The sequence below is a fragment of the Ahaetulla prasina genome, chromosome 17 (assembly GCF_028640845.1).
Source record: "Ahaetulla prasina isolate Xishuangbanna chromosome 17, ASM2864084v1, whole genome shotgun sequence".
Lineage (NCBI taxonomy): Eukaryota > Metazoa > Chordata > Lepidosauria > Squamata > Colubridae > Ahaetulla > Ahaetulla prasina.
In genome coordinates this window covers 2,411,921-2,428,576 of record NC_080555.1, presented here as the reverse complement: position 1 = coordinate 2,428,576, position 16,656 = coordinate 2,411,921, and the positions used below count along the sequence as shown (strand labels likewise).

Sequence of the window (16,656 nt, the reverse complement as noted above, 5' to 3'; positions counted from 1 at the left end):
TGTCTGTCTGTCTGTCTGTCTATTTATCTACCTATCTATCTATCTATCTATCTATCTATCTATCTATCTATCATCCATCTCTATTTCTATTTCTCCATCCATATCTATCTGTCTCTATCTATCTATCTATCTATCTATCTATCTATCTATCTATCTATCTATCTATCTATCTATCTATCTATCTATCTATCATCCATCTCTCTCTCTATCTCTCCATCCATATCTATCTATCTATCTATCTATCTATCTATCTATCTGTCTGTCTGTCTGTCTGTCTGTCTGTCTGTCTGTCTGTCTGTCTGTCTATCTATCTATCTATCTATCTATCTATCTATCTATCTATCTATCATCCATCTCTCTATCTCTATCTCTACATCCATATCTATCTATCTATCTATCTATCATCCATCTCTCTATCTCTATCTCTACATCCATATCTATCTATCTATCTATCTATCTATCTATCTATCTATCTATCTATCTATCTATCTATCTATCTATCTATCCATCTTCCATCCATCCATCCATCTATCTGTCTTTCTATCTCTATCTATCTATCTATCTATCTATCTATCTATCTATCTATCTATCTATCTATCTATCTATCATCCATCTCTCTCTCTCTATCTCTCCATCCATATCTATCTATCTATCTATCTATCTATCTATCTATCTATCTATCTATCTATCTATCTATCTATCTATCTATCTTCCATCCATCTATCTGTCTGTCTGTCTGTCTGTCTATCTATCTATCTATCTATCTATCTATCTATCTATCTATCTATCTATCTATCTATCATCCATTTCTCTATCTCTATCTCTCCATCCATATCTATCTGTCTGTCTGTCTTTCTGTCTGTCTATCTATATCTATCTATCTATCTATCTATCTGTCTGTCTGTCTGTCTATCTATCATCCATCTCTATCTCTATCTCTCCATCCATATCTATCTATCTATCTAATCTATCTATCTATCTATCTATCTATCATCCATCTCTCTCTCTCTATCTCTCCATCCATATCTATCTATCTATCTATCTATCTATCTATCTATCTATCTATCTATCTATCTATCTATCTATCTATCTATCTATCTTCCATCCATCCATCCATCCATCTATCTGTCTTTCTATATCTATCTATCTATCTATCTATCTATCTATCTATCTATCTATCTATCTATCTATCTATCTATCTATCTATCATCCATCTCTCTATCTCTATCTCTACATCCATATCTATCTATCTGTCTATCTATCTATCTATCTATCTATCTATCTATCTATCTATCTATCTATCTATCTATCTATCTATCTATCTATCTATCTATCTATCCAAGCATCTTCAGTAATATATATACACACACACATATATATATATACACACATATGCAATGGGGATAAATGCATATATTTAGGGAATAACTGCACCATACCAAAAGGAGATAGAGACTAAAATCGGAGATAAAGGAAAAGAAAGCAATGTCAGATGCTAAAGACGAAAGAGAGGAATAGGGGGAAAAAAAGAATATTTAAATAGAATATTTTCTGTTTCTAATAGGAATAGAGGCAGTCCTTGACTTATGACCGCCATTGAGCCCAACTTTTCTGTGGCTAAGCGAAACATTGGTTACGTGGGTTTTGCTCCATTTTAAGACCTTTCTTGCCACAGCTGTTAAGTGAATCACTGCAGTGGTTAATTTAGTAATTTAAGTTGTTCAGCGAATCCGGGTTCCCCACTGTCGGGAAGTCCTAAATTGGGATCACGTGAACTCAGGGGATATGGCAACCGTCATAACTATGAGTCAGTTCCCAAGCGCCTAAATCTGACCACAGGGATGTTGAGCACAGGAATGCTGCAATGGTCAAAAGTGTGAAAAACGGTCATAAGTCCCCTTTTTTCGGCGCCGTCATAACTCTGAACAGTCACTAAACGAACTGTTGTAAGTCGAGGACTACCTGGAGAAGAAAGGATATTTAAAGAAGGCCCTTTTAATTTTCCTGCCACAGATACAAGCAAAGTAATATTTTCCCCACCCACAAGTAACTTCAAATGGTCATTTTAGAAAAGGGTCGTAAGTTGAGGACTGCCTCAAAATGGGTCGAAAAGAAGGGGAGAACTGCTTTGAAATGACTTGTAAACCCATGTTGCTCTCCCCCCCCATCCATTTAGGACATCCTGGAGAATGACAGCATCACCTTGGACTGGATGTTCCGCTATTCGCTCACCAACGATATCATCAAGGTAACCGAAGGATGAAAAAAGAGATTTTTAGACTTAAGACGGAAAGTCTCGCCATCCGTCCAACTCTTCTTCTGTCCTCTGATCATCATCATCATCATTGAACGATCCCATAATCCCTTGCGGGGTGGAATCTGGGCAACTGAATGGAGCTAGCAGAGTGTTTTACTGGCCGGATGCCTTTCCTGTCCCCAGGGCGGAGTTTTGTTCAGCAGATAATATTCTCAGTGTGCCGAGAGAGAGAGAGAGAGAAATAGCTGCCTCTACCTAGGATCGAACTCCTAGGTCTTTGGCGCTCTCTGAGTTTGGTGGTTTTCTTGAAGATGTTTCGTGACCTAGCTAAGAAATATCATCAGTTCTAGTAAGGAGCATTTGCAGCAAACCCCACTAGCGCTGATGCGGTTACCTAGTTGGGTCACGAAACATCTGCAAGAAAACCACCCAGCTCAGAACGCACCAAGGAGATCCCTCAAACCGTGCTTTGCCCTCAAGGACACAACTGCAGGAGTCGTGGTTGTCTAGGATTCATGAATTAACCCGGGAATTTGGCTCAGGATGATGGAGCGGGGAGTCTCGCCCTCCCTGATGGTCTCTCCTCTCCTCTCTTGCTCCTCTCCGTCTTCTCTCGGCTTCAAGGGGATGCTTTTCCTGCACAACAGTGTGATCGCCTACCACGGCAACCTGAAGTCGTCCAACTGTGTGGTCGACAGCCGTTTTGTGCTGAAGATCACCGATTATGGGCTGGAGAGCTTCCGCCAAGCACCTGAGACGGACGACTCCCACGCCCTCTTTGCCAGTGAGTTGCCCTTGGAGGGCGCAAGGCTTGTCAAAGGCCCAAATTTTGACCCCCTGGGGATGCTGCGACGGTCATATGTGGACCGACCGGCTGTAAGTCACTTTTTGTTGTGACTTCGGACGCTCACTAAGCAAGTGCTCGTAAATCGAGGACTTCCTGTGGATGATCTTCCTTCTTGCCTGCTAGATCGTAGGGTTTTTAGCCCCATCTGATTCCCAGTTCTCCGTTTGTTTTAGAGAAACTCTGGACGGCTCCCGAGCTCTTGAGATTGGGCGCAAACACCTGTCCAGGTACTCAGAAAGGGGACGTCTACAGCTTTGGCATCATTTTGCAAGAAATTGCCCTACGCAACAGCGTCTTCTATGTGGAAGGGGTGGATCTGAGCCCCAAAGGTGAGAAGGAAAAAAGGAAAATAGCACATTTCCTTGGATGAAATTTGATGATTTCGATCTCATCAATGTAATCTGTCCGCGTTTCTCGCAAGAAATCTAAAATCTGTCCGTATAATTTATCCTTCTTTCTATCCTCGTTTCTCGCGGGAAACCTAAAATCTGTCTGTATAATTTATCCTTGTTTCTATCATTTCTCGCAAGAAATCTAAAATCTGTCCATATAATTTATACTTGTTTCTATCATTTCTCGCAAGAAATCTAAAATCTGTCCGTATAATTTATCCTTCTTTCTATCCTCGTTTCTCGCAAGAAATCTAAAATCTGTCCATATAATTTATACTTGCTTCTATCATTTCTCGCAAGAAATCTAAAATCTGTCCGTATAATTTATCCTTCTTTCTATCCTCGTTTCTCGCGGGAAACCTAAAATCTGTCTGTATAATTTATCCTTGTTTCTATCATTTCTCGCAAGAAATCTAAAATCTGTCCGTATAATTTATCCTTGTTTCTATCCTCGTTTCTCGCAAGAAATCTAAAATCTGTCCATATAATTTATACTTGTTTCTATCATTTCTCGCAAGAAATCTAAAATCTGTCCGTATAATTTATACTTGTTTCTATCATTTCTCGCAAGAAATCTAAAATCTGTCTGTATAATTTATCCTTGTTTCTATCCTCGTTTCTCGCAAGAAATCTAAAATCTGTCCGTATAATTTATACTTGTTTCTATCATTTCTCGCAAGAAATCTAAAATCTGTCCATATAATTTATCCTTGTTTCTAGCCTCGTTTCTCGCAAGAAATCTAAAATCTGTCCGTATAATTTATCCTCGTTTCTAGCCTTGTTTCTCGCAGGAAATCTAAAATCTGTCCGTATAATTTATCCTTGTTTCTAGCCTTGTTTCTCGCGGGAAACCTAAAATCTGTCTGTATAATTTATCCTTGTTTCTATCATTTCTCGCAAGAAATCTAAAATCTGTCCGTATAATTTATCCTTGTTTCTAGCCTCGTTTCTCGCAGGAAATCTAAAATCTGTCTGTATAATTTATCCTTGTTTCTATCATTTCTCGCAAGAAATCTAAAACCTGTCTGTATAATTTATTTTTGTTTCTATCATTTCTCGCAAGAAATCTAAAATCTGTCCGTATAATTCATCCTTGTTCCTAGCCTCGTTTCTCGCAAGAAATCTAAAATCTGTCCACATAATCTATCTTCATTTTTATTCTCTTTTCTAAACTCTGTCCACGTAATCTGTCATCGTTTTTTAACAGGAAGCAACATCTGCTTTGGAATTCATGGCGGTGGACAAAACCCGTGCAATTTTCCCCCCCAAAAAATGTGGGGCAATGCCCCTGCATCCTTTTTCTCCTCCCCGTGGCCCCTCCCAGGCACCTCCTAACACCCCCCATTTTTTCGGCCCTTTCCAGAGATTATCAAGCGCGTCGCGAGCGGGGAACAGCCTCCCTTCCGCCCCTCGACCAATCTGCCCTCCAACCTGGAGGAGGTGGTCCATCTCATGCAGAGGTGCTGGGCTGAGGACCCACAGGAGCGGCCGGATTTTCAACACATCAAAGGCATGCTGCGGAAGTTCAACAGGTAGAGCACGGTTTAGGGGTGGGTGGGGACAGGATGGGCTGGGGTGGATTCTGTGGCAGGTTTTGAAGATCGTGAAGTCATCCGGGGAGATCTGGTGAGGCGAGAGGTGGAGTTGGCCCCAAACTTCCAGATTCTGGAACAGAGAGGACTAGAAACTTGAGTTTGGTTTTCAAACGAGAGCTGGAAAGGGCCAGCCCGGGAAGCAGATTGGATGCCTTCAACCTCTGAATGTCGATGGCAGGGAAAACAGCTGCAACCTCTTGGATACGCTGCTGTCGCGGATGGAGCAGTACGCCAACAACTTGGAGGAACTGGTGGAGGAACGGACACAGGCCTACCTGGAGGAGAAGCGCAAAGCTGAGGCCCTCCTGTACCAGATTTTACCTCAGTAAGTCCGCTTTTCCCCCTGCGATCTTCGCTGCCACCGCACGGTAGAGCCTTCCTGGACAGGAGCAGTCTATCTTTGCGCACCGGAGGTTGGGGCTATCGCCCCGGGGAAGGGAAGGGGCTTTGATTCCCACTTCGTGACCGAGCTCTGGAACGAGACAGATTTTTAGCTTTGACAAATGAAAATTTTTTAGGTAGGTGGGATGAGACCTCCGTTCCTTTGAGGGTTTTTTTTTTGGAAAAGAGAGATAAAGGAAAGACGTTCTTAAATTGGATAAGCGTCTTTTCTTCTCAGTCTGCCAGCTTGGATTCGCCCAACGAAGCCTAAAAGATTTAGAATAGAATAGATTAGAATTAGAATTAGAATGTAACATATACATCTAGCTGACAATCTTAACTGGGGCTTATTTTGGGGGTAGGGCTTATATTACGGGCATCCTGAAAAATCACGCTAGGACTTATTTTCTGGTTGGGTCTTATTTTCGGGGAAACAGGGTAGAAAAGAGAATAGAATAGAACAGAACAGAACAGAATAGAAAATATACAGAATGAAATGGAATGGAATGGAAAATAGGAATAAAATAGGAAATAATAGGAAATAGGAATAGAATAGAACAGAACAGAACAGAACAGAACAGAAAATATACGGAATGAAATGGAATGGAATGGAAAATAGGAATATAATAGGAAATAATAGGAAATAATAGAATAGAATAGAATAGAATAGAATAGAATAGAATAACAGAGTTGGAAGGGACCTTGGAGGTCTTCTAGTCCAACCCCCCCTGCTTAGACAGGAAACCCTACACCACTTCACACAAGTGGTTGTCCAATCTTTTCTTTTAAAACATTACAGCTTCTGGAGCCAAGCTGTTCCGCTGATTAAAATCTATTTGTTTGTTTTGTGAAAATGTATGTGCCGTCCATCTCGCGAGGAAGGTACCCTCTCTCTCCGCGCTTCTTTTATTTTTCACACTCAGCCGTGGAAAAACTCCCAACGTTCGGAATGGGAGGGGAGGAATAAAGAGGGGGAATGCCCAGAGAAGCCAAGACGGGTGGGGGGGGACGACAGGACCGAGTGGCTTGGCAGGGGGCAACGATTAGTCCACGCCGCCCCTTACGCCCCCAAGCCCTGTCCGCAGAGGCCAGAGCCAGGATGTTATGCCCTTCGGGTTTCATACTGGCCCCGGTCCGAATTAACTCGTGGCTGTGATATTGTACCTTTTCCCCTTCCAGCTCGGTGGCCGAGCAGCTGAAACGGGGGGAGACGGTGCAAGCGGAGGCCTTCGACAGCGTCACCATCTATTTCAGTGACATTGTGGGGTTCACCGCCTTGTCGGCAGAGAGCACCCCCATGCAGGTAAGCACGGGGGGGGGGTGTTGATGGTGGTGGTAGGGAGGACCGATGGGAGCCCGTCAAGTGTCCGTCCGGCCTCAAGTCGGTTTGAAACCATCCCGCAAATCTTGGGTCTTCCTTCGGGAAGGTGACAACGTCGTCCCGTTAAAGAGCCCTCTGGTCTGTTCCAGTACTTGGTCACTCCCTGGTGTCTTTTTTTCCCTGTTTTATTTTCCCAGGTGGTGGCTTTGCTGAATGACTTATACACCTGTTTTGATGCAATCATTGATAACTTTGATGTCTACAAGGTGAGGGCTGTCTCGGTACATTTCTCCTCTCTCTCTCTCTCTCCCTCCTATCAATTATAATCTCCATCCATCCTGCCTGTCTATCTTATTGATCACCTATGTTTTTCTTCCTTCCTTCCTTCCTTCCTTTTCTTTCCTTCCTTCCCTGTCTATCTCTGTCTATCATCTACCCATCCATCCATTTTTCTCCTTATCTATCAGTCACAATCTCCATCCATCCATCCATCCATCCATCCATCCATCCATCCATCCATCCATCCATCCATCCATCCATCCAGTCTCTTATCTCTTATCTATGTTTCCTCTCTCTCCCTCCCTCCCTCCTTTCCTTCCTTCCTTCCTTCTTTTTCTTTCCTTCCTTCCCTGTCTATCTCTGTCTATCATCTACCCATCCATCCATTTTTCTCCTTATCTATCAGTCACAATCTCCATCCATCCATCCATCCAGTCTCTTATCTCTTATCTATGTTTCCTCTCTCTCCCTCCCTCCCTCCTTTCCTTCCTTCCTTCCTACCTTCCTTCCTTCCTTCCTTTTCTTTCCTTCCTTCCCTGTCTATCTCTGCCTATCATCTACCCATCCATCCATTTTTCTCCTTATCTATCAGTCACAATCTCCATCCATCCATCCATCCATCCTCTCTTATCTCTTATCTATGTTTCCTCTCCCTCCCTCCCTCCCTCCTTCCTTCCTTCCTTCTATCCTTTCTCCCCCCCCTCTCTCTATCTCTATCTCATCTCTATCTCTATCATGTTTATCATCTCTATCTCTATCTCTCTATCTAATCTACCGATATCTATCTACCTATCTCCATCCATCCATCATGCCTGCCTTCTCTGTTAAACTTCCTGTCTTTTCTATTGATGGTTGAACCTCATCCTATCTTCTGGTTGATAAATATAAGAACTTTTTTTAAAAAAAAAATATTCATTTTGGCCGTGTTATGAACATCTTTAAGAAGCGTGGACTTCAACTCCCAGAATTCCCCAGCCCCAAAGTGTGGCGTTCAGTGCCCACAACTCTGGAATTCTGGGAGTTGAAGTCCACAAACCCTTAAAAGCCACCAAGGCCGAGAAGAACCATCGCTCTCTTCTTTGTCTAGGTGGAGACAATCGGGGACGCCTACATGGTGGTGTCCGGGTTACCAGTCCGCAACGGCCGATTGCACGCCCGCGAGATTTCCCGCATGTCTTTGGCGCTCCTGGAAGCCGTTCGCAACTTCAAAATTCACCACCGTCCTGAACAGCAACTCAAGCTGCGGATTGGCATCCATAGCGGTGAGGACCTTCTTTGTGTGCGTGTCGCAAACGCAGGGGTGGGTGTGCAAAGGAGTGTGTAAGAGACAGGAAGCCGAATCATGTAATTATGGTGCTTCAGAAGTCGGTAGATCTGACGTACACGGTCAACATGTTAACCTAGTTTCTTGTAGTGTCCAAATGTTGATGAGCTTTTGACCGACCATGGAGGTTGAACCATGAAATGACTGTGAACCACGGTTTCCGTGTTGTGATTTCTCTTGCGTTGACAAAGGAGACCTTGGGGATGTGACTTTGAACGGCGGTTCTCCAAAACACGTTCTAGGATTCTCAGGGAAGGGAGGAGAAAAGAAGAACTAGCCACCAATCAGGGTTTGATGGCTCCCCGGAGATCTAAATCATGGTCTAGAACAGGGGTCGGCAACCTCAAACACTCAGAGCCACAAAGGTCCTAACTGGAAGCCCCCATTCAATTCTGGAGCCAACCAGAAGTCCAGTTCCCCCACCATAGGGGGGAACCTTCATACCTTGATGAACGTATCTTTTCTTTTATGTACACTGAGAGCATATGCACCAAGACAAATTCCTTGTGTGTCCAATCACACTTGGCCAATAAAAATTCTATTCTATTCTATTCTATTCTATTCTATTCATAGTCTCCTCCTAGCACAGTGTCCTTTTTCCTCTGCCGACTGAAAGTTGGTTGCCCCACCATAGAGTCTCCTCCTAGCACGACATCCTTTTACCTGTCCTAACCAAAAGCCCTATCAATTGTGGAGCCGACCAGCAACAGGGAGCTGCAGCAGAGGGATGAAAGAGCCACATGCGGCTCCAGAGCTGCAGGTTGCCGACCCCTGGTTTAGAAGAATCAGCACTTGAATTCTCTCAAGCTCTCATTCGGTTCACCTGTGAAACCGACTTTTAGAACCAGATCCTTCACAAGCCAGGATAGGAAGAAAAAAAAATATTCCCTTATTATTCCTCGTTAGATCTGAATATTGTGGTTTCAAGATCGGTCCTTATAATCAGGTCAAGGAATAGTGGTTAGAAGCCATCTCGTTGACCTTGCTGATGATATTTTTCTCCCTCAAGGTCCAGTCTGCGCAGGAGTTGTAGGCTTGAAGATGCCTCGGTACTGTCTCTTTGGAGACACGGTCAACACAGCTTCGCGCATGGAATCCAACGGTGAAGGTAAGTGATTTGGGAGAAGAAGGAAGAAGGGGAGGCACGGAATAGATGGTTGGAGTGTCCCACACCAGCTGGATGCTTGTAGGTAGTTAAGGAGATGGCGGAATAACTGACCTAGGAGAAGACTTTGAGGCTACTTGGTTGAGGACAATTTCTATTGAGCCTATTGAAGCAAAGTGCTTCTACGACGACCATGTGAAGCGAGAACATCTTGAGAAGACCCAATTGAGGCCATCTCCTTCATGGTTGCATCCACGGAGCACAAGAGTGATCCTTCAGGACTTCTTTGACTTCCCAGTCTTGCTGGATGGCGTCCTAGACTCCATCTCTGCTCCCTTTCTCCAGTCCTTCTAAATCCAGATGTTCTGTACAGATGTTCTAATGTACCTCCTCTGGTCATTCCAGCGTTGAAGATCCACTTATCGGCGGCCACCAAAACCATCCTTGAGGAGTTTGGGTGCTTCGAACTGGACCTCCGAGGAGACATAGAGATGAAGGTGAGGGGGACGTGTGTTGGGTTGAAGGTTCTCCCTGCATCTGAGTTCTTGAGTCGCTCTGGAGGCACCTTCTTCCTGAACTCTTAGACCTTCTGTCCTCCATCTCTTTCCTACTCACAGGGCAAGGGGAAACTCCGGACGTACTGGTTGACGGGCGAAAGGGTCAGCAGTACCCGAGGGTGATGAGAAGATGGAGAAGACGTTTACTCCTGCTTCCTTCAAGGAGATCTTAGCTGAGGCATCTAACCGTCTTCAAAGAACCTATCGGCTTGGAGTTGAGGGCACCATGGATGGATCTCAGAGGACTATCCTTGCTCCCCTGCCCGATTTCCTTTCGCTTCTTCATCACCCCTCAAAACTGGTCCCCAGGTCCTGAGGTTGGGTAGATCAGGAGATGGTGATCAGGAAGAAACCTTCTCCTCTCCCTGCATGATAGGAAGTTCTGGAGAAGTTGGCTTAAGCTCCATCACTTTTACGGGCCACCTCCTCATCTTTTCTGGGGATGTTGGACAATTGGAACTTCTGTGGTTGAGTTGGCGTCGCAATTAAGGGAGGCCCGGACCCTACACAACTCTTGTGACAGTCGAGCCGTGTACACACACACACACACACACACACAAACAAACACAACCCCTGCGGGTTCCCGGAAGCTGCAGATTTTACAATAAACGGAATGTATCAAGTCAACTCCCTCTTTTATTTTTGGTTGGATGTGAGGCTCCAAGAAGAGGGTCACAGAGGGTCTTTTTCTTGTGTTGAGCTTTGAGAGCCCACTCCTCGTTTAGCTATTGTGGCAGTGGGCGGCGCTCTGCACATGCTCCAAAGCCCCGGTTGATGCTTTGCAAAACGATGAACGTTGAATCGGAGGAGCTAAAATGGAGGATGGTAGATTTCAAAGAACGGGGGAGGGGGAGGATGGGGAAACATGTATACTGGTAGTCCTTGACGTACAACAGCTTATTTAGTCGCTGTTCGAAGTTACCGTGGCGTTGAAAAAAGGGACTTATGACCGTTTTTTCACACTTAATGACCTTAATGACCAATCACGTGATCCTATTCGTATTTATGATGGTTGCATTGTCATCTCCCGGGGTCACACGATTCCTTTTTGCGACCTTCTGACGAGCCAAGTCCACGGGGAATCTCGATTCACTTAATGACTGCGTGACTAGCTGAACAGTTGTAGTGATTCCCTTAACAACAGTAGCAAGGCAGGTCATAAAATGTCTTAACAAAAATGCGTTAACAAAATGTCTCACTCGGCCACAGAAATTTGGAGCTTAACTGTGGTCGTAAGTCGAGAACGATTTGTATCGGCTGTTCTTTTCCTTTTTTTTTTTTTTTAAAAAAATATTCTTTTTATTATTTTTTAATACAAACCAACATAAAAACATCCTCCATTCAAATACGGTGTGCCGGTAGGTTGATTACAAATCTTTTGTGCAATTTCAACATATGCATAACATTAATTAGTTTGTCTAATCTTACATTTTATCGATCTAATATATCTCCAGAGGTTTTAATCAGTCGATCCTTTAATTAACTGTAGTATTTTATTCTCTCATTTCAGGTAAATTATTCTAAATTAATATTTTATCTTATTACATCGTTTATTCCATCATCTTAAATCAATCGCATCATTCAAACAATTCTTCCCTTGTAGAAATTACTCTCAAATCTTTTTTAACGTATTTTCCCTTCTAGCCGTTGGTAAAATAAACCCCATATCTTATAATATTGTTTATCTTCCTGTTCTCTAATTTCCATTATATCCTTAATGATTTCATCTTGCAATGGTCATTTCTCACTTTTCCAGTTCTTAGCAAATACAATCCTAGCTGCTGTTATTACATTCACAATCAAATATCTCAATTCTCTGTTATACGTTTCGGGTAAAATCCCCAATAGAAAAACTTTAAACCAGAAGTTTTTCTATTGGCTGTTCTTTGCCAATGTTCACAGCTTTGCGTGTTCATCTTTCCGTCCATCCGTCCGTCTGTCTGTCCTTCCTTCCCTCCCTCCCATTTCTCCGCGATACCTTCCTTAAAATTCCTCCCCTGTTGAGACACATCTAATTCAGCCGATTTTAAACCTGGGTTCATTCTTCCTCTTCTTTAAACCAACATATCACAAATCTGGAAGGGAAGTCCCAAATCCAACCGTCTCTCACTTAATTTGGCCGTGAGCGCCAAGTGTGCAAATCATGTTCGGATCTGAGCCAGCGGTGGGTTTCAGAAATGCTTACCACCGGTTCGCCACACATGCACGCTTGCTTCGTGTGTGTGCCCGGCCTTCTGCACACGCACTTTGCTCGCACGCCGGGTCTTCCGCGCATGCGCCCGGCCTCGAAAACATGGCTAAATAAGACGGCATTACATCCGGGCGAGCTACCGGTTTGCCGAAACCGGTAGGAACCGGCAAAATACCGCCTCTGATCTGAACGCTTGAAAAAGCGAGGTTATTAACCCTAATTCAGCTTGAATAAAGGCGGAAAGAAAATGTCATGTGTTTTTTTTAAATGTATTTCCAGTGCTCTGTGTTAAAAAAAAGAAGGATGGCTGTTTTGCATCCGAGAAAAAAGGATAATTAAATGATCTTTTCTTTTTTTTAATTTCATTTCCTCCGGACTGTTTGCAATTGCATTACTTTAGCCACTTCGAGATTTATTTCCCTGGTGTATGCAAACCTTCCGCAGTATTTTTGAACGGCTACAAATCACGCTTAAAAGAAGAAGAAGACGGAGAAAAAGAGCCAGGATAGAGATTTGTGGCTGCATTTTTAAGCGACAAAGGTTAATTATTGTCTTCTGACATATTCTCTGAAGGCACCATAATTTTACGAGCCTTCAAATCCTCATGTGATACTTTGGTTTGGCTGGAATTAAAAGGGCATAGTAACCCTCGTTTTGAACTTATTTCTTTTTCAGGAATTTAATATATTTTTCAGCCCAAAAACAGCCTGTTTTGAATTGGTTTCGTTCCTCGGTGGGAATAATTACTTTCAAGTTTCCTTTTTCTTTTTCGTCTTTTGGTTTTTCTTCAAGCATTTCCTAAAACACGTTTGTTCATTTGAAACATAAATCTAAATGTTCTTTTCAAGAAAATAAATGTTCTTTTTTTTAAAAAAAAAAAACTGACATCCAAGGCTATCGGAGATAAAAAAAGGCAGCGGGAAAGGAAAAAAAAGAAGATTAAAAGCTAAGAAAATAGCAAGAGTAATAATACAGCTGGCTTGAATTTTTAAAATTTTTAATTGATTTTATGGGTTTTAAATTTTACTAGTTTTACAGGGTTGATATTGTATTTTAAATCGGGCCAATTGAATAAGTTTTTTAACGTTTGTTTTTAGCATTGTATGTGTTGTTTTTGTATTTTACCGTGGCTGTAAACCACCCTGAGTCCTTCGGGAGAAGGGTGGTATACAAATTAAAATATTATTATTATTATTATTATTATTATTATTATTATTATTATTATTATTATTATTATTATTATTATTATTATTATTATTATTATTATTACAGCTGGTCCTGGACTTACGACCACAAGTGAGTGAACCAAAATTTCGGTTGCTAAGCAACACCGTTCAGTGAGTTTCGCCCCATTTAATGATCTTGTTTGCCACAGTTGTGAGGCAAGCCACTGCCGTTGTTAAGTTAGTCACACGGTCGTTAAACAAATCCAGCTTCCCCATTGACTTGGCTTGTCGGAACATTGCAAAAGAGGAACCACGTGACCTGGGGGGGGCGGGGGGGAGGAACTGCGTCCGTCGTAAATACAAGTCCATTGCCAAGGGTCCGAATTTTGATCCGGTGACCACGGGGATGTCGCAGTGGTCGTTAAGTGTGAAAAACGGTCATAAGTCGCTTTTTTCAGTGCCGTTGTAACCTCAGGCATTAAATGAAGTCCAGCTGATGGCCATAAATGTGGACATTTTTCTCCACTTCGTTTAAATATATGTGTTTGTGTATGTATATATGTACTACGTGTGTGTGTGTGTACGTACGTGTGTGTGTGTGTGTATAGCAGTGTTCCAATATCTCAGGGGTTGCCACAAAGAAGAGGGAATCAAGCTATTCTCCAAAGCACCTGAAGGCAGGACAAGAAGCAATGGGTGGAAACTAATCAAGGAAAGAAGCAACTTAGAACTAAGGAGAAATTTCCTGACAGTGAGAACAATTAATAAGTGGAACGACTTGCCTTCAGAAGTTGTGAATGCTCCAACACTGGAAATTTTTAAGAAAATGTTGGATAACCATAGGACTGAGATGGTGTAGGGTTTCCTGCCTGGGCAGGGGGTTGGACTAGAAGGCCTCCAAGGTCCCTTCCAACTCTGTTGTTATGTTATGTTATGTTATGTTATGTATATGTGATGTATACACACCCACACAAACACCCACACATATACACACATATACACACCCACATAGATTTGCATATATACATATAGAATACACACACACACACACACATATATATATCTCCATATAGACACACATTTGCATGTATACAAATTTCCTGATTGCTTATTTGTACCCCATGACTATCATTAAGTGTTGTACTTTATGATTCTTGATGAACGTATCTTTTCTTTTATGTACACTGAGAGCGTATGCACCGAGGACAAATTCCTTGTGTGTCTAATCACATTTGGCCAATAAAAATTCTATTCTATTCTGTTCTATTCTGTTCTATTCTATTTATCCATCCAATCATCTCTCCATATTTCTATATTCCTATCTATATCCCTATCATCTATCCATCTATTTCTATCCATTTTTATCTACCCAGCCAGCTATCTTCTATCTTTATATCTATCATCTATCTGTGTCTTATCTATAATCAATCTACCTATTTTTTCTTCTAATCTGTCTCTCCATCCTATTTATTTATCTATCCATCTATCTCATCCATCATCTTCTATCTTATCTGTCTCTTTGTATCTGGGCAATACAAAATTCTTTATATATATATTATATATATATAAAGAAACCTATTCTATTCCTGTATATATATATATATTCCTATTCTATTCTATTCTATTCTATTCTATTCTATTCTATTCTATTCTATTCTATTCTATTCTAATCTAATCTAATCTAATCTAATCTAATCTAATCTAATTCTATTCTACATATAGAATAGAATAGAATAGAATAGAATCAGGAATAGAAAAGAATAGAATAGAATAGAATAAGAGGATAGAGTAGAGTAGAATAGAATAGAATAGAATAGAATTCTTTATTGGCAAAGTGTGATTGGACACACAAGGAATTTGTCTTTGGTGCATACGCTCTCAGTGTACATAAAAGAAATGTTCATCACAAATGGTATAGAGAATAGAATAGAATAGGAATATATATACAGGAATAGAATAGTTTTATTGGCCAAGTGTGATTGGGCGCACAAGTTATTGGTCTTGGGTGCATAAACATTTACACACACACACATCCAAATTAATACCTATAAATTTTATTGCAAACCCCTCAGGGTCATTTATGCAGTGAGCTGAGCTGAGCTGAGCTGAGCGTGAATTGGATGAATAATTAATATGGGGAATTATTATTAAATATTGTCCCCCCCCCCCTTTGCATGAATTGCATGCACACGTGTTCTACTCGACCCTCATGAATTGTACAGCTTTAATGGTGGTTGTGAGAACATGCACATTTGGGGCCATGAGGGCAGGGTTTTTATTGCAACCCAACCCTGAAAAGGGGTGCAGGGGTGCTGCCTGCACCCCTTAGGCGGGCCAATTCAGAAGCGGGGTTCTTATTGCGGAATAACTGCGCCCCAAAGGAGGGGAACTTCTGAGGACGGAACGGCGCATGCGCGGTTAGGTGAGCTCTGGCTTGGAGGCGGCGGTCGAGGCGATCGCAAAAAAAACAACATAGTGCCTAAGGCGCATGCGCGACGGGGAGAAGTGGCGGAGTTCCACAGAGCTACGAAAAGTGAAGACAAACTCCACGTTCGTTCGTAGGCCAGCTAGGGGATGGGTTGCACTATCGTTGTTGTTACTGTATTGTTGTCCGCTGCGGATACCGCATATCAACCTGCAAGGCAGTGTGAGCTATGCCTCTATAAAGTGCATTTTTAGAATGAAATCTGAATTCTAAAGGCATGGGAAGAATAATGAACCCGGAAACGAGTTCACGGCAAGGAGGGTTGCTCCATTCCACATTTCCTAAGTCTAACCTCCTCCTCCGAGTGGAATTTTAGCTCCCTTCCCTTTTTTCCCCGCCCCGCTTCTTCCTCATTGGCCCGCCGGGAGGCCGCCTGTCACTCACCGCCACCCTCGAGCGGCGATAGGCCGGAGGAGGGCGAGGAGGCGGGCGCGTTGGGGGAAAGGCGGCCACTTCCGGCCGGGTTGTTTCCTTCGCCCGCTCCCTCACACACTCGCTCGTCTCCCAGCTCCGACTTCCGGTCTTGTGCCGCTGGGTGGGGGGCGAGGCGGCGCACGCTCCCCCCTCCCTTCTGGCCCCCCCACAGGCGTAGATCCCCCCCACTTTCCTGCAGACCCCTCGATCCCCTGGAAAAAGGAGCAGCGCCTCCCAGAGGCTCCCCGCGAGCCTCGCTGCTCAAGCCTGCCCCTGGGGCGGAAGCCCTGCCCTTAGGAGCCCCCAGCCCTTAAGCCCCGCCCCTTAGGAGCAGGACAGCCC

At 43.0% G+C, this 16,656-nt stretch overlaps 1 protein-coding gene across 1 annotated transcript in view; it reads left to right on the top strand.

Annotated features, from left to right (window-relative positions):
- The window catches only part of NPR1 (natriuretic peptide receptor 1), a 30,354-nt gene extending 19,669 nt beyond the window's left edge, over positions 1-10,685 (top strand). The window contains exons 12-22 of the mRNA XM_058160532.1: positions 2,177-2,248; positions 2,882-3,041; positions 3,278-3,433; positions 4,860-5,028; positions 5,270-5,416; positions 6,652-6,775; positions 6,991-7,059; positions 8,160-8,334; positions 9,406-9,504; positions 9,907-9,998; positions 10,119-10,685. Coding sequence (XP_058016515.1) covers positions 2,177-2,248; positions 2,882-3,041; positions 3,278-3,433; positions 4,860-5,028; positions 5,270-5,416; positions 6,652-6,775; positions 6,991-7,059; positions 8,160-8,334; positions 9,406-9,504; positions 9,907-9,998; positions 10,119-10,181 — 1,326 coding nt within the window. The 3' untranslated portion in view covers positions 10,182-10,685. The remainder of the gene's footprint in view (positions 1-2,176; positions 2,249-2,881; positions 3,042-3,277; positions 3,434-4,859; positions 5,029-5,269; positions 5,417-6,651; positions 6,776-6,990; positions 7,060-8,159; positions 8,335-9,405; positions 9,505-9,906; positions 9,999-10,118) is intronic.
- Positions 10,686-16,656: the final 5,971 nt, after the last annotated feature.